This window comes from Mesocricetus auratus, unplaced genomic scaffold, assembly GCF_017639785.1.
Source record: "Mesocricetus auratus isolate SY011 unplaced genomic scaffold, BCM_Maur_2.0 Super-Scaffold_100676, whole genome shotgun sequence".
NCBI classification, from domain to species: domain Eukaryota; kingdom Metazoa; phylum Chordata; class Mammalia; order Rodentia; family Cricetidae; genus Mesocricetus; species Mesocricetus auratus.
This window is the reverse complement of record NW_024429266.1, coordinates 106,209,549-106,233,068: the sequence shown is the minus strand read 5'-3', so window position 1 is coordinate 106,233,068 and position 23,520 is coordinate 106,209,549. Positions and strand designations below refer to the sequence as shown.

The 23,520-nt window shown below is 50.4% G+C and overlaps 1 protein-coding gene across 2 annotated transcripts; it reads right to left on the bottom strand.

Annotated features, from left to right (window-relative positions):
* Positions 1 to 1,754: 1,754 nt before the first annotated feature.
* Iqca1l (IQ motif containing with AAA domain 1 like) lies at positions 1,755 to 13,932 on the bottom strand. Of its 2 annotated transcripts, XM_005087237.2 has the most exons (19): positions 13,880 to 13,932; positions 13,034 to 13,361; positions 12,319 to 12,438; positions 11,378 to 11,563; positions 10,777 to 10,848; positions 9,322 to 9,527; positions 8,403 to 8,487; positions 7,751 to 7,873; positions 7,541 to 7,616; positions 7,152 to 7,258; positions 6,428 to 6,511; positions 6,280 to 6,338; positions 4,923 to 5,005; positions 4,672 to 4,779; positions 3,944 to 4,143; positions 3,542 to 3,628; positions 3,143 to 3,320; positions 2,590 to 2,828; positions 1,755 to 2,103 (listed from the first exon to the last, which is right to left on the bottom strand). In XM_005087237.2, the coding sequence occupies exons 1-19, from the start codon at positions 13,888 to 13,890 to the stop codon at positions 1,996 to 1,998; spliced, it is 2,460 nt and encodes an 819-aa protein (XP_005087294.1). In that variant the 5' UTR covers positions 13,891 to 13,932; the 3' UTR covers positions 1,755 to 1,995. The 2 variants fall into 2 exon arrangements, with proteins under 2 accessions (XP_005087294.1, XP_040593044.1); XM_040737110.1 differs by lacking the exon at positions 12,319 to 12,438.
* Between the last annotated feature and the right edge of the window lie 9,588 nt (positions 13,933 to 23,520).

Below are 23,520 nucleotides of genomic sequence, written 5' to 3'. Positions count from 1 at the left end.
CTTTTCTTTTTTCTTTTTATGCCAAGTCAGGAAGACTCCAGTAAGCGAGCCGCGTGAATCTCGGCTTGTGGCTAGCAAAACAGAGCACACCTGAGAAAAATGCTGCTACCAAAACTCTGTGCTTCTCTCCGTTCTTCTGTTTCTAAAATTCCTTTAAAGCTTTTGTTATTTTGCGTGGAAATTCAATCCCACTCCTGACAACCATTATGTTAAGAGAAGCTTTATCTTGCTAGCTGCTTTGGTTTTTCCCTGCCAGTTGCCTGGGCTCTGCCGCATTGTAGTCCCCAAATAAACACACAAGACGCTGTATTAATTATAAGGCTGTTGGCCTTGTTTGTTTCTTACTGGCTACCTCTGCCTTAAGTAATTACCCCATAATTGTTAATCTAAGTATTTCTCTTACCGGAGAATAGTCCCGGGCTTCCTACCCCCATGGCGTTACATCTCGAACTCTCCTGTGTTTCTCCTTCCCAGAATCCTCCTGGACTCCTAGCCCCACCTATCTAGATTCCTATTGGCCAGCAGTAATTTATTGACATATACACAGGACTTCCCCAACATAGGGGAATTTCAAAATTGTTACTAACAGCTGCCCCCAAGGACAGTTTGTGACGAGAAGATGTTATTTACCAAAATTAGTCATTGCCTGACCATCAGGATGGGGTCACTTTGTCCGGGGTGGGCACAGTTTGGGTGATCCTTGGAAATGTTTATGGTTCCTTGGCTGGAGCTGAATCAGCCCTGTGCCACGAAGGGAATTTCTCAGGGTGACTTTTTCTGAGGATGGAGTTAACTCCGTTCTCTCCAGTGTACCTTGCTCTCACAACCACCATCACCAACAAAACCCCACACAACAACAGCCAAAAAAATTTTTTTTGACAAAACAACTTAAGGAAGGAAATGTTTATTGTGGCTCACAGTTCAAGGGAACACAGTCCATGGTGTTGAGCAGGTAGGCAGCAGGAACGTGAGGCAGCCGGTCACATTGCTCCCAAAATCAAGACGCCCAGAGTGAAGAATACGAGTGCCTAGTTTACCTTTTCTTGTGTGTTTGCTGCGGTATCCCAACCCATGAAAAGGATCCATGCACCTTTAGGCTGGGTTTTCCTACTCCAATCAACCCAGTCTACAAACTACTTCCAGATATACCCAGAGATCTGTGTTCAAGGTGATCCTAGATCCTGCCAAAGTGACAGTCAATATTAACCATTCACCACCGTGCAGGGGAAGACCACTCAAAGGGCATTGCCTCTACCCATCTCTAAGGTCCACCACTGCCCATCCAACCCCCTTCAACCCCCTCCCAGGTACCCTCACTCCTTCACTCCCTTGCCCGGTAGATGCTTTGGCTAGCATAACTGAGTTCCAGATGGGGAAGACCTTGGAGGATATCCTGTCCCACCTCTCCTTACTTCATAAAGAAGGAAACTGAGGCTCAGACAGGTTGCAGAGGGAGTGACTGCCCGTGGGCCACAAGCAGGGCTAACTCCCTTCTAGCCTTGGCGTCTCTCCCTTTGGGTCTTCTCTCCTCTGTTCTTCCCTTCCTGTGCCCCCCCCCCCACTTAAGTACCTTGAGAACGGCTGGGCGGTGGTGTCGCATGCCTTTAATCCCAGCACTCGGGAGGCAGAGGCAGGCGGATGTCTGTGAGTTCAAGGCCGGGCTGGACCCGACAGCCTCAAAACAATACAGAGAAACCCTGTCTCATAAAAACCAAAAAAAAAAAAAAAAAAAAAAAAAAAAAAAAGTACCTTGAGAATGTGAAGTGGAGAGCCAGCACAGGAGAACAATAAGATAAAGTCACAGGTGTGGTAGGAGGGCTCCGGCAGCCAGACCAGAGGCTAGACCAGCCGGCAGAGAGGTGAGGCAAGGGGCAGGGCCCAAGGGCAGGAGGACATGAAGGTGAGCCAGAGAAGAGAGCCTTTATGTGTCTGCCCTGCCTCTCGACCCCGGAGGCACTACCCATTCACCCCAGCACGCCCCACAGACAACGGCCATCACTTCCTCTTCCTCTTCTCCTTTGCCAGTCTGGCATCCTCCGCCTCCTGTTGGTCCTTGCTAAATTTCATATTCTTTTTTCCCAGTGGAGTCTTGAAATACCATTCCTGGGTTAGCAGAGAAGCAGGAATCTATTCAGTCCACTGGACGCAACCCTCCTTTCCCCCTGCAATTTCCTCCCATCATCCTCCCAGACTTGTGGGGAGGGTGTCCCACCACAGCAGGGGCTTCTCCTAGTTTCCAGTAGTTACTTCAGGCAATAGTGCCAGTCATTCTTGAGAGACACATGCCCTCTTCCCTCTACCCCTACAGGCCCTGTGACTCCTAATATCAACCTGCCTCTGGGGATGGTCATCAAATCAACAGTGGCAGCAGCCAGTGCCAGCAGCCCACGTGGCACTCCGTAGCTCCTTTGGTCAGGCTCCCACACCTTGGCGGCTCCCTGGTACTAGTCCCTTTCCCAGCATAAACCCAAGTTTCTTTTACCCTGACCATCTCCTGGCAACAGGAGAACAATGGGAGGAGCCCCAGGCACTCGAAGGCTGACTCGGGCTGGCATTGTTGAGCCCGCTGGCCCGGCCTGGCAGCTTCACCTTTAGGGACTCCTCTTCCTCCCGGTACACTGGGTCCAGCTTTGCCAGGTGCCCCACAAACTCAGAGGCCACCAATGGCCTCTTGGACAGTTGAAGGAGCCGCCGCTCCGTCAGCACTGATTGGATGGCTTGCAGAATGTGACCGGGTGTGTAGCCGTCAGACACCCTAGACAGGGCACTGATGTCCAGACTCTGGATCAGCTCTGTCCCCCGCTTCTCTACCATGCGCTTCCAGAGCACTGCAGGCAGAGTAGAGGATTGTGGGTAAGGGTCAGAGAACAGCAGAAAAGCCAGGCCCACGGTCTCTGGCTGTGTCTAAGCGGCATGTTTCTCCAGGAAGGTATGGGGCCTGGATGGGTAGGGGTGTTCTAGTTACATACCCAGTGTCCCGCCAGCGCCTATGACACTGAGGTCAGGAGCTTGGCTGCGAGTGTGTGGCCTTTCCAGACCTGTTATTTGGAGCTGGAGCTGAGGCTCAGAGCATCAGTGGGGGATGGGGAGAGGGCAAGGGCTCAGAAGGGCCGTGGTCCCTGGGTTCCAGTCCTGGCCTCACCATAACGAGAAGCATAATCTGGCCGAGGTATGAAGAGGATGCGTTCGTAGAACCGGCACAGCCCCTTCAACTCAGCCAGCTGTGGGCGGTCGGTGGTGCCGATCAGCATCACACGGTCACCAGGGCTCAGCTGTTTAGTGGCCTTCATGAGGTCTTTCTTTATTCTCTTTGGGTCCAGCTGTTCCAAGGAGGGAAGGTTGTAGGCTTGAGACAAGGTGGCTGGGCCTGAGACCCGTTTTCTCAGAGCACAAGGTCTAGGCCAGTTCTGAGTGTCAGCGGCCTTTTAAAGCAGGCATGACAAGAACAGAGGACTTAAGAAAGGTGGCTGTTTAGTTTCCAGCGACTTGAGCAGGACTTCCAGCCCTGCCCCATGCTCTGCTTGTCCACCACGCTCCTCACCTTCCTTTCTTCCTTTGGAACCTTCTTATAGAAGGTTTTCTCAGTATTTCCAATCCAGATGACAGAGGGCTGGAAGACCCGGGCCACCTGGAAAGGTTGGAGCATAGAAACCAGATGTCAGACGTCCTGGGCAAGAGTCACATCCGCACCCGGGTCAGACCCCAGCGGCTGACTTGCAATCCCTAGCTTTGTTTGCTTTCCTCTTCCTCCATCTCCTCCCACATTCCCCAACACGGGGGCTTCAGGGGAACCCAGGATCCCACAAGGGCTTCTGGAAAGATGTTAGTACAGGCCCCTGTATCCCAGCACAATATGGGTCACCCCTAAGTATTCAGAAAACCCACGCTGATGTTGTCTCCATCCTGAGACACCAACCCTTGTGCCAAGCTAAAGGTTGCAGACCTTGAAGACAATGTGCACCAGCATCTGTGCCCCATTTTTTCCAGGGTATTTGCCCATCACATTCCCAGGTGACAGGTCAAACAGGTTGGCACCCGTTTCTGTGCACACCGCGTGGACCAACATCTTCTTCCCCATGCCGGAGGGTCCCACCAGGAGGATGGATCGGACATGGGGGGCCATGGAATGTATGTCGTGGGAGCCTGGGAAGAAGTAGACAGGGCTGGGGCAGCCATGGACCAAAATTGGGCAGCGGGATGTAGGAGACCCTGAAAGGTTCTGCCAGGCCTAGGCTGAGAGGGGAGATGCAGATCTGGGCTATGCTACCTCTCCCACACCCCTCCCAGTCTGTTGCAGCAGCCTGCTTAGCAGCCCTGCGTCAGGGAGCTGAGCTGCTTTCTCCAGCACACATTTCTACTCCTGGGCTATGGTGTTGAAAGGCACATGGCATACTGGTTTGGAGAGCTCCTGGTCTCTGGCATTAATAAGTTTTCAGGGATGCTCTTCTGAAAAACAAGACTGACTACAAGATGTCACTTGGGATTGAGCAAGTCATGGACTCATTTGCTCTCTGGGATGTCCCCATCTGAGTGTAACTGCAGAAGAATCTGTGAAGGTCAGGGGAGTCTTATACCCATGAAAGTTACAGAGAATCAGGCTTGCACATTCCCCTCAGCCATGCTCCCCTGGTCCCACCCAGCCCTGGCTTTTCACTCCCCTGGGGTTCTCACCCAACCGAAGAACCCCGTACAAGGCCACATTCTGTCGTATATCAAACAGGGAAGGCATGGGCATCTTGTTTGCCAAAGTCAGTGTGGATCCAAGATACAGGCAGTCACCTGCGGGGGACAGGGAGGGGCCACCTGATGAATGGCATGCCTGTGGATGTCTAAAGGAGAGCTCTGCTGTAGGAAGGGCATCAGGAGGTGGGGCAAGGGTCAGGAGGCCTCCCCTAGGTGCAGAGGCATAGGTGGGGCCTCACCAATGTAGTCATTCAGTGTCACTAGCATGCTCTTCTTTATAAGGCCAATGACAACCAGCTCTTCAAATAGTGAGTCCACAGACCTGATGGAGAGTGGAACAGGAGGACCCCACAGACATTGTGGGAGAGGACAAGGGAAGAGGAAGGAGATGGGGGCACTGTAGGCTCAAGAAGAGGGGACAAGGGGTCCTCTGGTAACATTTTGTAATCAGAAATGTCAACGGAACAGTTGGGTGATGGTGGCACACGCCTTTAATCCCAGCGCTGGGGAGGCAGAGGCTGGTGGATCTCCGTGAGTTTGAGGCCAGCGTGGTCTACAGATTGAGTTCTAGGACAACTAGGGTGGTTACACAGAGAAGCCCTGTCTCAAAAAACCAAAAAGAAATGTCAACTGAGCTTCTGGACAGCCAGAATCAGAAGATGAGGTCCCGGCCACCGTCAGGGGTCAGGTACTCCACAGTGAGTGGCATGTGGAAGGCAGTAGAAGCCAACGCCCCCTGTGACAAATGCCCACCAGTCTTTCATGTCCACAATCTGAAATTTGGGTTCAGCACAGCCCGCTTTCTCTCTCCCTAAGCAGAGCGTAGGTGAACCTCCTTGTGAGTTGTGGTCCTCAAGCAGCTGGCGTTATCAGGTAGAAGGCTTTTGGCATGTTCTTTGGTGCCCCCAGTGTGGTTAATACAGGCACAGTTTGAAAGAATAGAGCCGACCAAAGGTTGGAGGAATAATATGTATGATGACTGTAAACTCCATGTGTGTTGTTCTGCTTTGTCAATGTGTTATCTGTGTGATGTCTATTTGGTATATAATCGTGTGAGTGTGGGTGTGTGCATACGTGCATGCGTGTGAGCATGCATGCATGCTGAAGTCCGTGTTAACACCAGGCTGCCTTTCCTTGATTGCTCGACCTCTCCCTTTACTCTTTGAGACAGGGTCTCTTACTCTCAGTTTGAAAGCCCATTAACTTTGCTTGACTAGCGAGCCAATGAGCTTCAGGGATACACTTGTCCACACCCCCAAACAGCTCCTCCCTTGATTCACAAGCCGGCAACCACCACATCCAACTTTTTTGATGTTGTTTGTTTGGTTTTGGTTTTTTGAGACAGTATTTCTCTGTGTAATCCTGGCTGTCCTCGAACTCACAAGAGATCTGCCTGCCTCTGCCTACTGAGTGCTGGGGTTAAAGCTGTGTGCCATCACAGGTGTTTTCATTTTTAAAGGCACTTGGTGGAAAGGTTAGGGGTACAGGGGGGCAAAGTAACTTCCCTAATGCCACACAGCAACAGAACCAAGCCCAGAAACCAGGGTTTCCATCCTGGATCCCCACCCCCACAGTGCAGCAGGGTCTGCTCGCTACCTGTCTGGGGTCAGGTCTTTCTCCTTCCTCTTCTTCCCACTCTTCTTCCCAGCTTTTTTCTGGAGGACGACGAGTATACCGGTGATGGCTTTCTGTTCCTTCTCACCCCCAGGTGCCCTCCCCTCCCCAGCCTTCTGCCCTCATCTGCCTTTGGAGCCTTCAGGGACCTGCCCTCCTCCTTGTCCACCGCCAGGCGCAAACTCTTCAGCTCCTGCCGCATCAGCTCGTCCACCTGGGCACACGGCAGGGGGCGGGCGGGCGGGCAGAACAGGTGAGAAATGGGCGGGGAGGAAGAGGAGCCTAGGGAAAGTCTGGGTAGGAGGACAGGAGAAGACAGCCCCAAGGCTTTCCATAGAGAGTGACAGGTCTCCTCCCGTCACCGCTCCTGTCCACACCAGAATGAATCCACATTTTGTTCTCCCTGACACAAGAAGTCACCCTCACCAGCCGTTAACATGGGATGGAGTCCACACAATAGAGTTGGAGCCAGAAACCCACCCTTTAAAATCTCTGGGACCTAAGCAGATGTAGGCTATGTGGGCTGCTGGAAGCCATGGTCCCACCAAGGACGGGACTGGAGGATGACGTATCCTTTCCCACAGTGGTACCGTCGTGAGGTGTGGGGAGGGGACATGCCCAATCTGACTATGGCTCTGGGCCCCTCCCCCTGAGAGGAAAGGGGACATGGGGGAAGCTGGGGACAGTGTAGGTAGAGCCTGGCCCGTGTACAGAGAAGAGAGGTTCGCAGCGGACTGGCAGGATGCCCAGGGTGGGGAACTGGAGGGCATGAGTGGAGAGGTTCCGAGGCGGCTAGGCATTCCGGAGGTGTCGGGAGGAGCGGCTTTCGGGAAGCCTCAGGCCGCGCCGCACACCTGTGCCCGGATCTCCAGCTCCACTTCCTTCCTCTTCTCTTCCCGGAGGGTCTCGGAGTCAAAGTTCTGGCTGGGGTGTTTGTTGTCAACGCGGCTCTTCCAGAAACCTGACCACACAGAGAAGAGGTCAGAGAGCGAGAGAGAGTGAGAGACAGAGACAGAGAGAGAGAGACAGAGAGACGGGGGGGGGCGTGTGGCTCCTAGCTCGCCTCCTGTCCTTGCTGGCTGCCCTAGGCTTGACTTCAGAAGGAAGCCAGCAGCATTCCCACCCAGGCAACCGTCACACCCTTCACATCTTGCCTTTCACCCGCCATTGTCACACCTCAGCAGGGCCCTGAGATACTGCAGCATCCCAGGCTCAGCGTAGCCCCTGCCCTGTCCCTTCTTACTTGTGTATTCGTCGTGGCCAGCGTTGATTATGGGGATGGATTTGGATGGCAACACTTTGAATGTCACATCTGGTTCCTAGGATGGAAGCGTGAGCCAGACCTTTCCTCCTGGCCTACAGAGAGCTGGGAGGTCCTCCCTGGAAGCTGTCTGTGAAGATGGTTCAGGCTCTCCCTCCCGCCCACTGGCTCCTCTGCTGGGAGCTAGCTAACCTTCCTGGCCTTTTCATCCTTGATTTTCTTTTTCTTCTCCTTTTTTTCCTTCTCTTTCTCCTTATTCTTCTCTTGTTCCTTCTTTTTATTCTCCTGGGCCTGCATTTCCAGTTCTATTCTCACCTGGATCCAACAACAAGCAGTGTTCTGGAGGCTGAGGGGATTTCACACAAGTGGGAGAACCCAAGCAGGCATTGTGGTGTCTCACACCTGGAGTCCCAGCATTCAGGAGGCAGAGGCAGGTGGATCTCACGCTGTGAGTTCAAGACCAGCCTGGGCTACACAGTGAAACTCTGTCTTGAAAATCAAAACAAAACAGGAGGAACACAAAGTCTAGGCTCTCTCCACCTGCAGAAACTGCCAGGGTAGAGACAGCTGAGTGTTCAGAAATGGCACGGGGCGGGGAGGTCAAACAAGAAAACGATGCTGAGAACACCGTTCTCATCAGAGCTCTTGCCCACTTCCAGGACCATGTGACCCGGGAGCCTTAATGCTCTCTTCAGGGCCATGGCTGCCTTTAGTCCCATGCAGTCTCTTTAGCCATTCATCTCTCCTCTGGCCACAGCTATCTCTGTTTAGGCAGACACTTCCCCAGCTCACATTCACTGTGGTCTGTAACCCTAGGCTGGAGCTGTCCCTATCTCAAGAGTACCTGCTCTGGAGTCTTGTCTGCAAAGATCAGGTAAGATCCACCAGAAGCCTCATCTGGATAATCAGGGAACCGGCCAGTAAGGGCACTGAGTGGATACAATGTAGTTAGATAAATGAGTGAATAGATGGGTGGGTGGAGGGATGGGTGGGTGGGGGATGGATGGAGGGATGGGTAGGTGGAGGGATGGGTGGGTGGAGGGGTAGGCAGATAGGGACATAGAAGGTATGGCTGGACAGAAGGAAGGATAAGCAGATGGATAGAAGGTATGGCTGGACAGAAGGAAGGATAAGCAGATGGAAGGGCAAAGAGATTTGGGCTTGAAGAAAGAGTAGTAGGGAGTTGTTAGATGGGAAGGGCTGCCGGCTAAGGGCCATTCACTGTACTCTTCCTATTTTGTCTGGCACCTTCTCTTCTCTCAGGAAAACAGGAAGTCAGACGTGGTGCTGGTTCTTACATTGGGCTCAAGGGCTAGACCGAGAGTGTTGGAGAGGGGTGAGAGTTGATGGAGAGGGGTGAGAGTTGATTGAGAGGGGTGAGAGTTGATGGAGAGGGGTGAGAGTTGATGGAGAGGGGTGGGTGAGAGATGATGGAGAGGGGTGAGAGATGATGGAGAGGGGTGAGATATGATGGAGAGGGGTGAGAGATGATGGAGAGGGGTGAGAGTTGATGGAGAGGGGTGAGAGTTGATGGAGAGGGGTGGGTGAGAGTGTTGGAGAGGGGTGAGAGTTGATGGAGAGGGGTGAGAGTTGATGGAGAGGGGTGGGTGAGAGTGTTGGAGAGGGGTGAGAGTTGATGGAGAAGGGGACAATTTCACCAGAGAGAAGAGTCTGGGGAATGAGGTGGCTGCTGTTCTGGGGACAGTGGAATGAGAAGGGGTGAGGCATAGAATGTTGGGTCAGCTGCGGCTGTGGATACTGACTGGCATTCAATAAACCACTGTCGAATTTGATCCTTCATCTTCTCTTTCATGTCAGGTCCCTCGGTCTCTGTGAGAGAACTGTGGGTCTTCCCTATGGCATCTTGGAATTCCTCTTCCTTTTCTACCTGCCGGATCCTCCGTGACTCCTCCCCCAGGAAGGCCTGGTTAAGGATGCTCAGGTGTTCTGTCTGGTTGGGCGAGGGGAGCTAGGGGAGGTGGAGAGAGGCCAGGGGGCTCAGGATTTTACATGGGATGGCCCAACCCCCATGTTTACACACACCTGCCCCCACTTAGTCCCCAACACAGCATACATTTGCCCAACCCTTGTGCACACGCTCCCAGGAACAACGGGCATGCCTGCATCAGGAGAAATTGTGTTTGGAGCTGAAATTTGTCTGTGTAAATTACCCTGGTAATGAGTTTGCTAGATGCATCCGGGCTGCCCCCCCCAGCAACCCTCCCCCATGAGCCTGGGGCCCCAGCCCCCATGCATGCCCCACCCGGCGGCGGCCGAGTTGGCAGCCGCTCTCACAGCCACTTTCCCGCCTCATTGGCTCCCAAATGTATTTTAAATATCACTCTGTGCAGAGACAATTACTGAAAACGCTGAGCTCACACTGTTGATGGGCCCGGGCGGCCAGGCTCATTCCTCACCCACTGCTGCTGCCCCCACCCTGCTCTCCCTCCTGGGGGTCCCATTCTGCAGCCTCTTAGCAAATCTTTGACCTCTACTCATACACAGCAACTCCCTAGTAGTCATCCAGCCTGCACCCCGGAAAAGCCTTCCTTCTACTCCCTCTGGCCTTGGCTCTGCTCCCTCCTCCCACCCCTCTGCCAGCCAGGTCTCCACAGGATCTATTCAGGGCAAATCTCCTCTCCCCAGTCAGTGCGTGACCCTAGCCCTGTCAGAGACTGGATGAGGGAAGAGTTTGAGAGCAGAGGACCCTTTAAGAGAATGGGCTGCTCACTCCAACTAGACACATACATGTGCAACATACAGGGGTCTCAGCCCCTTCCTGGTGCATGCCCCCATGTGCAATCACACTCAGCAGAGCAGAGAAGCTCATCTGGGTGCCCACAGCAAGTGGGGGGCCTGTGACCTCACAAGTCCTGGCTTAGGGGTCTATTTCTACCCCAGCATGGCTTCCAGTGGTTCCCTGAGACTAGAAGAAGCCTGAGGGGTGCCATGGGGTGCTCCTGCTGGACCCATCCCTGCAGCCTCTCCTTCCAGCTAGGGCAGGGATGCAAGGTTCAGGATGCTCTGTGCCACTGTTTCCTGCCCCTGTCCCGACATTTGAGATCCTGTGGGACAACTGGAAAAGCCCAGTGAGTTCCCTGTCCTTATGCTTCTTTCTTCCCCAAGGTCTACTGCCCTACCTCAGTGGATCCTGGGACAGCGGTGCAGAGGATGGGGATGGGGAAGCAGGAGCCCCGTGTGGGCCAGGGAGGGCTCACCATGCCAATGAACTCCATCTCCAAGCGCCGATCCTGTTCAATGCGCTTCCTCTGCAGGTAACCTTTCCACACCTGGGGGCGGGGACACATGTCACTTAGATGCTCTCCAGGCCATGCAACCTCAGGCCTGAGGGGAGCAGCAGGGGTGCCCCCTGCTGACTGATATCTCCTAAGGTTTTGGTCCTTGAGGTTAGGGTGGGAATGGAGAAAGGAGGGTGGTGGACACCCCGCAACGGAGTTACAGATGGTTGTGAGCTGCCATGTGGGTGCTGAGAACCAAACTCAGATCCTTTGCAAGAGCAGCCGGTGCTCTTAACCTTCCCAGCCTCTCCCAACAGTTTTGACATAAGGGAACTGGGCTAGAGATGAGAGACAACCTCTCTAGGACCTAGGAACAGAGTGAACCAGGGTGCTTTCCTGGGTGCCAGGCATATCTATCCCAAGACACCTTGGGCTTATTGATAGGTAAGTCCTGGTTTTAGCATCAAGCTGTGGACCATGGATTTGAGGCACCTTCACTTCTGGGATTAGTTATTGAGCTCTTACTAGGAGAGAGGAGTCTTTCTCTCTGTTCCACCCCCTCTCTGTCACCCAGGGCTACCTTCTGTATGACAATGGCTCCCTGATCCTGACTGATTTTCTGTCGCCCATTCTCCCGAATCTTCCTGTCCCGTTCCTCCTCTTTCCGAATCTCTCGCATGAAGGTGGCTCGTAGTCGGCCCTGCCTGGCCCGCTCAGCACTTTGCACTATAATTAGGGCCTCAGTCCGGCTCATTCCTCGGAAATTCTGGTCATAACAGGGACAAAAGATGAGGAAAACATGAGGGAGAGATTGTACCCAGGCTGGGCAGCTGAGAGATCAGTCGCCAAGGATGTATTCCCAGTATGCAGTCCTAGGTGATGGAGTTTTGACCTGCAAGGTGCTGGAGGGGTCCAGGGAATACAAAGGCAGTCTTGGAGGAGGCTGGGGATTGCCAAGGAGTACTCTGAAGTGGGACTAGGGCAGGGCAGAGCCTGTCTATCCTGGGGAAAGGAGAACTCCTGGCAGTTTTCCCCCACTTACAGTAAGCATCCTGGCAAGAATAGAGATGTTCAGAAGAGACACTTGTCACCCCCTCGTTGGCTGTCAGATGACTGAGACAATGAACCCCAAGGAACTGGAATTTCCCCCAGAAAGATCATGGGAGGAAAAGGAAAGCACTGGAAGCCTGCTGTCAGCCCAAGGGTGAACATGTCCCACAGAAAGAGATACTTAAAGTTGTAACAATTGCTAGCCACCTTGCAGGAGGGCCTGGAGTCCAGACAATGGTGGGATTTTGAGGGTATTGCTTAGTTACTCATATTTCTGGCCTTCTATTTAAACCTAACCCTGGTGTTACAACCCTGAAGATGAACTTGGAATCACTACTCTTCCCAAGGTAACCACATTGAATACACCACTATAAATCTAACTAGCCCGTGGAAGGCACACAGCTGAACCTACCTACTTTGTTATGGTTTCCAGGACTCAGGTGCTGACCTAAATGACTCTAGCAACGTTACCTCCTGAGACATCAGTGGCTCCAGCCTGGCCAGGATGTCGGCCAGCATCTGCTGTCGTGCCTTCATAGCGCTGGACTGCTCCAGCTGAAAGTATTTAGGGATGGGGACCTCCAGGTCTGCCTTTAGCACAATATTGGGAGAAGGAGGGTCAGGAATTAGAAACCCAGGTCCTCTTGTCATCTGCTGGGCTTCCAGCCACATCTATACTCCCTGACACCATGTCTCTCCCCTCTGAGGCCTGGGATGCGACCCTTAAGGATGCTAGTTTATGCCCTGAGTAACCCCTTTCTTATCCTGACCCACATCTGACTGAGATGAATTCTGAGCCATACTTTTTTTTTCCAGACTCGGTTTCTCTGTGTAACAGCCCTAACTGTCCTGGAACTCACTTTGTAGACCAAGCTGACCTCGAACTCAATGAGATCCACCTGCCTCTGCCTCCCACGTGCTGGGACTAAAGGTGTGTGCCACCACTGCCCTGCTAAGGGACAATGCTTTGAGAAACAAGCCTTCATAAGATCCTCCTCATCCACCCTCTGAGGTTCCCAGGCCTTCTCAGCCGTAATGTGAAGCCAACACTTCAAAAGCCCCTCGGTTCCTGAGAGTCTAAGCTTAACCCTCATCCACCTGCTCCCTGATAGAATTGCCTCTAGCCAAGGCCCTCCCAGTCCCCACCCTCCAAACCCCACCCCGCCTCAGGTGGCTGCTTACGCACTGGGGTCAGTTTGAGATCCTGCAGCACTCGGTCCAGGCAGTGGGTCTCGCACAGGTCAACGCGCACCAGCTCATCCTTGAGCTCCAGCACACGGCCCGCCACCCCGTCCAGCAGGCGACGCAGCAGCCGGCGCTTCTGTGGCTGCACCATCTGGTCGTAGGCCGTGTCGAAGCGGCGCAGCAGCCCCAGGTAGTACAGGTAGTGCACCGAGAGTCTGTACTGGAAGCTCTGCCGCTCCCGGCTGGGCACGGGTTCCAGTAGAGAGGGTTCTTTCTCCAGCACCTCTTCCAGAGTCGCATGGGAGTCCTCCCAGAGGCGTTGGTAAGCTCTAGGGAGAGTGCACTAGCTGTCCCTCACCAGCACCTCAGGGGGTACAGAGACAGAGCTGCTGCCTTTGGGGGACTGTGAACTTGGGATCCAGAGGGAGGGACGTTCTTCGTGGTGTCAAAGTGAACTTGAGAGAAGTGAGGGCCCACTAGGCAATGAGTGGGCACAGGTCTGGCTTGGAGGGCTTGAGAGTCTGGGAAGTCTATAGCCTGAGCCTGGGTGTTCCTGTGAGGAGGGGAGTCTAGAAGCAGGGAGTCCTTTGTACTGAAAAGTACTGCCCCTCCTACTATGCAGTAAAGGTCTGGAGTTGTGGGTGAGGCCTGAGTAGAGAGATGTTATCAGTTCCACAGAGCCAGGCAAAGTCTGCTGACTGAAAGTCAGTCCCAGGCAGGCACAACCAGGGGCCAGGGGAATGCACAAACCCACCCAGGGCCTGCCAGCACCCAGCTCCTCCCTCTGCCTGGGTTTCTCAGGTCCAGTGAGGTCTTTGCTCTTTGTCCCCTTTAGCCCTCAACTCACCCTTCAGACATGGTGTCCACACCCCCTCGATGCCCTCTGCCAGGGGCAGAACAGTCTGGCTTGAAGAGTTCTGACCCCATTGTACCTGTGTTCTAAAGCTAAGGGTGGGGCTCGAGAGGGCAGGATCGGGGACACTTGTCTAGGAAGACACTCCGAGGCTGCACACGGAAGGTCCTTGAGCAGTGGCTGTAGAAATGTCAGGGCACAGTGTGCAACCATTGACACTTTTTCTTGTGCCTACCAATAAAGTAACAGTCTGCATTTGATGCCACCTGTGAGTTTGGGAGGGGTGTGCGAGGTTGGCAGGGCAAGTATATGTTCCAAAGTCACCCCAACTTCATCCCCTCATGTGGAGTAAACTTCTGGTGGGATTTTATTATGGTTTCAACCCATCTCCCCTCCTCAGCCTCCCGCGTAGCTGGAGAGATGGCTCAGAGGTTAAGAGCACTGCTTGCTCTTCCAGAGGTCCTGAGTTCAATTCCCAGCAACCACATGGTGGCTCACAACCATCTATAATGAGATCTGGTGCCCTCTTCTGGAGTGCAGACACACATGGAGGCAGGATGTTGTATTCATAATAAATAAATCTTTGAAAAAAAAAAAAAGAAGACTCTGGCTTATGGTTGCAGAGAGCTAGAGTCCACAATGGTAGGTCAGAGACTGCAGGCAGGCACGCAACTGCAGGGTACTGAGAGCCCACATCTTTAACCTCAAGCACAAAGCCAACAGAGGAAACTGCAAGTGGGACACGGCCTTCTGTTCTCAAAACCCACACAGTGACACACTTCCTCCAGCAATGCCACACTTCCTACCCCCCCGACAGTGCCACCACCTAAGGGCCAAATATTCAAATGCAGTAGACCAAGAGACATCTCATTCAACCGCCTCATACACAATGGCCGTCCTCTTCTGTGTGGTGGGGTTGAGTATGGAGTAGAACCAGGGCCCAATGTATGATAAGCACGCATTCTGCCCGAGCTGCCGCCCGCCTCAGCCTGTTCTTTACTCTTGTGGTGACCCAGCTGAGAAGTCTGTATGGCAGCAGCAGGCAGAGGTATTGGACTGTGGTAGGAAAGTCCTGAACTCACTCACTTGCCTTGCTTAGACTGGGGTGTGTGCGGCACTTTTCTGCCTCAGTATTAAGCAGGGGCAAGAAGGAAGGGAGGAGGGATGGGGGAAACAGGAAGGAAGAAGGCAGGCAGGAAGAGAGGAGGGAAGGAAAGGAGGGAGGGCTGAGGAGGAAGCAGCTGGAGGGTGTTGTTTAGATGGGCTTTTCTATTGCTGGGACAGAACGAACTGGCTGACCCTGCGTGGGTTCAGGGCTGAGCTGTGCTCCTCACTCCTCCTGTCTCCCAGGGGACCTGCTGCTGCTGGTGCATGATCAAACCTTCAGCATCCAGGTGGCAAGCAAGTGGTGAGGCGGGGCAGAGTGAGGCTAAGGCAAGATCTCCTGGGCCTGGGTCTCTGCGTTTCCTCTGCAGCCGTGGAACCCAAGTGTGGATGGCTGATTCTCAGCTTGTGACATCTCGACAGGAATCTTGAGACATGAGTAGATATCTGTGAAGTAAGTGGCATGTCAGCCATCATCTCAGGGTGGATCCTTTTTTGACAAGACTGGTCTACCTGCCACAAAGCGAACACAGAGAGTCCCCTGCTCTGCTCACTGTCTCCAAACTCAGAGGAGAATAGGTGGGCCTTCAGGGAACCTGTGAAAGACAAAACATGTATGCAGCAAGCAGGGGTTCAGGCAGAGGACAGGTTAGTGGAGGCTATAACTGCAATTGTGTGTGTGTGTGTGTGAATGTTTTTCAAATGTCTCAAGACACAAAGAAAATTTAGGAATCTCACAAACATCTTAAGTCAAGAGGGGAGAAATTATTAAAAAATATTAGAGGAAAGTTAAAAATCTAACAAGGTGGGCATGGTGATTGCATACCTCTAAAATCCAAGCACTCAGAAGGCAGAGGCAGGTGGATCTGTGAGTTCAAGTCCAGCCTGATCTACATAGTGAGTTCCAGGCCTGTTAAGACTTCACAGTGAGACTTACCTAAATAAGTAAAATAGTGCTTTGTTTGTTTGTTTGTTTGGTTGGTTTTTGAGACAGAGTTTCTTTCTAGGTTTGGAGCCTTTTATGGAACTCTCTCTGTAGTCCAGGATGACCTGGAACTCACAGAGATCCACCTGCCTCTGCCTCCCAAGTGCTGGGATTCAAGGCATGTACCACCACTGCCCAGCGAGATAGTGTGTTTTTTTTAAGTTATTTAGGATAGCAGTTATTTAGAAATTGGTCTAACCTATAGTTTACATACACATGAACTGTTTTGTATGTGCTAATTCATTTTGAGCTAGAGTTACATACAGATGTGAGCTACCACTCCTGTTTTCATATCTTGAAGAGTAGATCTGCAGACTGGGGCTTCAGCTCAGTGAATGGAGTTCTTGCCTGGCATGCATATCGCCCTGTACTGAAAAAACATAGCTCCATGGTGCACACCTGTGATCTCAGCTTCAGGGAGGTGGCTGGAGGTCAGAGTTCAAGGCTACACAAATCCCAGCACTTAGGAAGCAGAGGCAGGTGGATCTCTATGAGTTCCAAGCCAGCCTGGTCTACAGAACAAGTTCCAGGACAGCCAGGGCTACAGAGAAACCCTGTCTCGAAAATCCAAATGAAAAAAGAAACTATAACTCAAACAGAACAAAACATAATAGGAGTTATATGAGGCTGTGAGTTCAATCACCTTCTCCCTTTCCCCACACAACAAACAAATAAATAAATCTGCATTGTGCTGTCTCCCAGCACGGTGCTGCTACACAGAGTACAATGACATGGATGAGAGTTGATGGCACAAACCCATTGTCTTAGGGTAACATCCCCAGGGATTGTGGGTCCAGAAACAGAAACAGCATAAATGCAGCCCTCTGGTCCTGTTTCAGCTCACTGTGTTACAACAGTCATTCACTTAAAAAGCACTGTCACCTGTCACTAATGGCATGTCTCCAGATAGCACTTTTTTTGTTTTGTTTTCGAGACAGGGCATCTCTGTATTGCTTTGGAGGCTGTCCTGGAACTCACTCTGTAGACCAGGCTGGTCTGGAACTCACAGAGATCCGCCTGCCTCCGCCTCCCGAGTGCTGGGATTAAAGGCGTGCGCCACCAACACCCGGCCAGATAGCACTTTTTATAAAGTGTGATTCCATCTGTGGTAGCTTCAAACACTGATGACACTGTTGCCCCAGACAGTACTCTTGTTCAAGACAAACCTTTTCAAATCACCACTGTTCATGGGAACATATGTCACTTGGAGCTGGTGTACTAGGTGACACTCTCGGTGCCCTCTGACAGTGTGCTTGGCCAGCTCTCCAGGCAACAACAGACACAGCTGTCTGGACTTTCCAGTAAGTTAGAGTGCTTCGGGGCCAGGCGTTGGTGGCGCACGCCTTTAATCCCAGCACCCGGGAGGCAGAGGCAGGTGGATCTCTGTGAATTCGAGGCCAGCCTGGTCTACAGAGCTAGTTCCAGGACAGCCTCCAAAACAATACGGAGAAACCCTGTCTCGAAAAACAAAACAAAAAAAAAAATAATTTATTAGCTCAACATGAGTCTGTAAATCCAATTTTTTTAATTTTTATTTATTTTTATTTCATGTGCTTTGGTGTTTATGCCTGCATGTATGTCTGTATGAGGTTGTCGGATCCCCTGGAACTGAAGTTACAGACAATTGTAAGCTGTCTTGTGGGTGCTGGGGATTGAACCTGGGTCCTCTGGAAAAACAGCCAGTGCTCTTAACTGCTGAGTCATCTCCCTAGCCCCCAGTTTTTGTTTTTGTTTTGTTTTTACTCTGGTGTGTGTGTGTGTGTGTGTGTGTGTGTGTGTGTGTGTGTGTGTGTGTGTGTGTGTATTCTAGTTACCAAACAAGTCATCAGGATTGGAAGCAAGTGCCTTTACCCTCGAGCCATGTCGATGGCCCTGTACACAAAGTTTAAATGAAGTTTATCTGACTGCAAGGTGATGCTGTTCCTTGTAGTTTAGCATCTTCAGCTAACACATGGGCAGTTACACATGCATCTTTCGTTCTTTCCTATTTGTGTGTGAGTGGGTATGGGTCAGGGCTTAACATTATCTTTTTAAATTATTTTTCACCTATTTTTTTCCTCTTTTTTATGTGTATGAGTGTTTTGTCTGAATGTGTATCTGTGTACCACTTGTGTACAGTGTCCAAGGAAGCTAGAAGAGGGCATCAGATTCCTTTGGTCTAGAGTTGGAAAAGTTTTGAACTGCTTTGTGGATGCCAGGAACTGCCCTTAACTGCCAAGTCATCTCCCCATCTTATTTAAATTTGACAAATGTATTTATTTATATATCCAATGTCCCAGTCACAATATATATATATATATATATTTTTTTTTTTTTTGGTTTTTTCGAGACAGGGTTTCTCTGTAGCTTTGGAGGCTGTCATGGAACTCACTTTATAGACCAAGCTGGCCTCGAACTCACAGAAATCCGCCTGCCTCTGCCTCCCGAGTGCTGGGATTAAAGGCGTGCACCACCAACGCCCAGCTCCCAGTCACAATATTTTATCACTCTAGGATGTTCCTTTATGGTCTTCCCAATTTCCCTCCTCATCTAAGGCAATTATTCTTACCTCCACAGTGGAGTTTTAGCATATATGATTTCATACAAATGAACTCATATTGCATATATTCTTTTGTGTGGGATATTCTCTTGATTGCTAGTTGATGTAGGAGGGTCCCGCCAACTATAGGTAATACTATCCCTAGGCAGGGGGGCCTGGGATGTCGAAGGAAGCCAACTGAACTTGAATCTGAGAGCAAGCCAGTGAGCAGTATTTCTTTATTTGTGACAGAAGCAGCAAGATGCAGGGGCAGAGAGACAGAACAGTGAGACACGAGTGCTCAGGCCTGGGAGAAGGTGCAGAAGTTAACAGTGCTTGTTGGAGGCTCTTGCTGAGGACCCGTGTTCAGTTCCTGGTACCAGCGGCAGCTCCAGCTGTCTGTGACTTCATTTCTCATCCATGTTACCGTATCCCGTGTAACAACCACTCCTGGGAGATAGCACAATGTAGATATATTTTTTGTTTGAGAGAGTGGTGTTGGCGGTAATTGAATTCAGAGTCTTAGGCAAATCTTTGTTTTTTGTTTTCTTTTTCAAGACAGGATTTCTCTAAAGTTTTGGATTGACTTCAAACACATAGAGATCTGCCTGCCTCTGCTTCCTGACTGCTTGGATTAAATGTGTGTGCCACCACCGCCCGGCTTTTTCTTTCTTTCTTTCTTTTTTTTTTTTTTTTTTTGAGACAAGGTTTTGAGTGGCCCAGGTTGGCTTCAATCTCTGCGTATTTAGCTGAGGATGAATTCCACAGGCAGAATCCTAACACTCCATCTGTAGCTAAAGCTCCCAATAACAGTCATGAGCTCATACTGTCCCTAAACTGGGATATGCCACTGTCACAGTCCATTGCCAAAAACAGGACAGCAGGAGTTAGGTGGAAACACAGCTTCCTGGTGTTTGCTTTTGCTTTGTTTTTTCAGGACTTGGGCCCTGGTCACCACTCTCCTTGAAAGCCTCCATTAACAGGGTGGTCCCTGACATCAGTATCTCTGCCAAGGTTATATATGAGCTGGTTGTGAGCATTTATGTCTGCAGGCCTGGGCATGGGACCTGCAGCTTTCTTCACGTGGGAGAAGTGTCCTACTATGAGCTCACCTCCAATTCAACAGCTTGTTTTTTAGACAGATTCTTCCTATGCCGATTGGGCTGGCTTTCAACTTGGCATCTTCCTGCCTGAGCCTACATGAAGGATTACAGGCATGCACTACCATGCCAGGCTGGTTTGCTTTTTGTTTGTTTTGGTTCACTTTGTTCATTTGTTTTTATTACAGGTTTCTCTGTGTAGCCCTGGTTGTTGTGAACTAATTCTATAGTCCAGGATGGCCTCCAACTCAGATCCGCCCGCCTCTGTCACATGAGTGCTGGATTAAAGGCGTGCACCACCACCGCCCGGCTTTATTTACACATTTTTTGTGGAAATACTTGAGGTTTTCTCCCCCCCCCCCTTTTTTTTTTTAATTTGTTTCTGTTTCTTCTGGTACTTAGCTTGATTTGAATGGATCTAATTTATTACAACGTTTTCCCTCGTAATTTTTGAGACAGAGTTTCTGATTGAATTTAGGGCCTACCAACTGAGTTAGACTGCCTAGCCAGCAAGCTCTGGGAATCCTGACTTTACTTCCCCAGGGATGTCCTGCAAATGCATCTCAGTCCTGAGTAGGTGAGGCATCTCTGGAGGTGACATTCTGACAGGAGGACTGTAACTGGTGTTTGGTGAGCAAGCTACTACCCAGCAGTTACACCTGTATGGCAGTCACGACACAGCTGGACCAGGAGGTAGGTGACCTACGGTTGGGGCTGACTTGAATAAGGCACTTTCCTCTGTGCTTGTCTTTCTCCAGCCCAGGAACTTCTGAACTAGGTGGGTCTCTATTAGACAGGTGGTAGGGACCTGATGACACCCTAAGATGCAAATAGGGGGGCTTGGTCTGGATAAAGTGGGAGAGAAATGGCTAAACCATTCCTGGAGTCGGAGCTAGCTGGGGCCTTACCAGCCACTGTTCTGGCCATTCCTTCCAGCAGGAAGGTTGCAGCGAGTCAAGGTCGTGGTCATCGTGTTAAGAGGGCCGCCTGGGTGAGTAGCGACTCTCACCGTCAGCCACCCTCTCCTGAGCCCAGGCCTGACCCTTCTGTCAGATTTTGATCCCAAATCTGAGCTAAGCGACAGGTACTTGAACACTGTGACTACAGTATAAGCCTGGAACAGCTAGAAAAATACCACTTTTGGGGAAAAGGGAGTATAACAAAAATCAGAAACTGGGGGTGGGGCTCAGCAACAAATGCCACCTGCCTGCTTGTGAAAATACTCAGCACTGCCACCACAGCTCCGTTTCCGAAGACCGGTGACATCCCAGCTGCTGTTTGCTTCAAGGCCGAGGGCAGTTCTGAATCCCGAACAAGGCACGGCTAATTTTAGATAATTTGCACTTTCTAGGCATTCTTAAAATGGTCACATTGGTTTTCTCCTGCTGAGTGGGCGTAGGTGACAAATGGGCTGACTGGAGTATGAAGGTGAGCACACTTCTCTTCCTCCATATGCCAAATCTTTCCAACCTTGAGCTCCAGGGATTCATCTTTCTTTTGGATGGTGGTGGTTAAGAAAGCCAGGCTGGCCTCAAACTCCCTAGTGCTGAGATTCCAGTCCTGTAGCACACCTGGTTTTTACATCCTAATAACAGGTAGTTGGATTCAGTGACAAGTGGCTCTGTTGCATACTCAGGGCAGGCTGACTCAAACCACTTTGCTCCGAGGCCAGTGAGCAGAGCCAAGTCCTCTGGGGCTACAGTGGAGCACACCTGCCAGTCTCAGCTCAGGGGAATGGCGTGGAAAACCTCACCATTGGGGGAAGACACACCCTTACCTTTTTTTTTTTTTTTTGCTTTTTCAAGACAGGGTTTCTCTGTATTGTTTTGGAGCCTGTCCTGGAAATCGCTTGGTAGACCAGGCTGGTCTCTGCCTCCTCAGTGCTGAGATTAAAATCGTGTGCCACCAATACCTGGCCCTTACCATTTTTTTAAGTATGCCTTTCTAGGCTGTGGTTAGAGATCTCCCTCCCTTTTGAGGACATCTGACCTCCGACTCCTAGTATCCATAGTTTAGTACTGATGTCAGCCTTTCTATGTGTTGCTGGTTTTCCCACTCAATTGTAAGCTCTTGGATGTGCTGTTAGCACATACTTTAAAATGGCTGCTGTGCTTTCCAATAAAGATGGCCGCTGAGGCTTCAGGGCTAAGGGTGAATATAGTAGTACCTGCTGACATGACACCTCATAGTGCAAAGGACAGAGAGACTACTAGGAACCCTGGCGTGGAAATACTCACATTAGCAGCTATGGGTGAGTAATTAGTCAACAAAAAACCATAGCAAACGGCCAACTGCTTCATAGTTAGCATAGCGTCCCCCGTGTTCATTCGAGACTGACTGGGATCTGGGACCAGGCTAACAGGAAGAATGCACGTTACATAATGGCGACCAATGTTAGATGCATGAATTTCCAGGTTGAATGACAAAAGCTTAAAAGTGATTTTAGAAACAAAAGAACAGAGACAAGCACGAATTCTTGGTAGCAGCATTTTCCTGGCTGGGCTGTTTTGCTAGAGACAAGCAGAGACTCCAGTGGCTCCTTTAGGGGAGTCTTCCTGACTCAGCATAAGCAGCAAAAACTGCAAGGCTCTTTTAAGAGGTCCTGCTAACAACTGAATGGTGGGTACGAACAGCTGGCAGTGACCACATCTCCAAGCCGGCACCATGATTCAGCTTGATGGCAGCATAGACCAAGGTGGTGAGCACAGCTCCCAGTGCTGGCGGTAAACTTATGCCTGCCATCGGCTAAAACAGCCGCAACTTTAATTTTAGCAATGTTGTTTAGCAGATAAAGACACCTGGTGAGAAAAAAAAGATTTAAGTAAGATTCAGATAAATAAAAACCTCTAAAAGGTTTAGTGTGTTTAAAAATATACGTAGGCTTGGGAGAGAAAAAGAAACAGGATAGTGGTTAAAAAAAAAAAGTGAGTAACTGGGTGTGGTGGTGCACGCCTTTAATCCCAGCACTCAGGAGGCAGAGGCAGGTGGATCTCTGTGAGTTCCAGACCAGCCTGATCTACAAGAGTTAGTTCCAGGACAGCCTCCAAAGCCAAAGAGAAACCCTGGCTTTGCTATTGTGTTGTCTTTGAAATTGTTTAGTTGCTAGGGAAGAAGCAACAAATGCTAAGACATTTATCAATACTGCTAAATCCAATTTATATATTTTAAAAATGCTTTGACTTCTAAATTTAAATATAAGGACAGGTTACTTGGGAAGTTTTTGCTTGCGTTTCCACAGAAAATGAAAAGCTGTAGATTCCTTCCAGACTTCTATGGTTTGATGAAGGAAGACCTCTGAAGCAGTGGCCCAGGTGATCCAACATCCACAACAGCTGAGATGATGCAGTTACAGACCACTACAGCCAGGATTTCTGGGTCCTCTTAGGATCCCCAAGACAACGCTCCCTAACAGCAGGAAGTAGTTTGGAGAGAACAATGCCGCATTCCCAAATATTATTTACAAATGTTTGTTTTCATTTATACAGGGTTGGTCATAAATGGTAATGATCACAATCAATCACTTTCTAAAGGGAAAAGAAATATGGTATAGAAATGAATACTTTATATTGGTATGGATTTTCATTTATTGATACAAATTTAAGGTCAACTTTGTGATATGTATATTTCTCTTGTTTAAGTATTTATGCCAATCTTTTAAAATGTAATACATAATTACAGATTGTATATTGTCATCTATAATAGTCAGAACTTAGGTTAGTTAGGTTTTCTAGATATACAGAGATTGGAAATGGTTAGATATTCTTCAAACCTTTCAAACACCTACAGGATATATGGCATTTAAATGGTTTAGGATTTTTCACGATAGTGAGACACAACTGCTTCTGACACACCAATTACATCTGAGATGAAGATGGGCATTGAAGAAACTCCTTATGGAGTTTGCTTTCAACATGGTGAGATTAGCCAT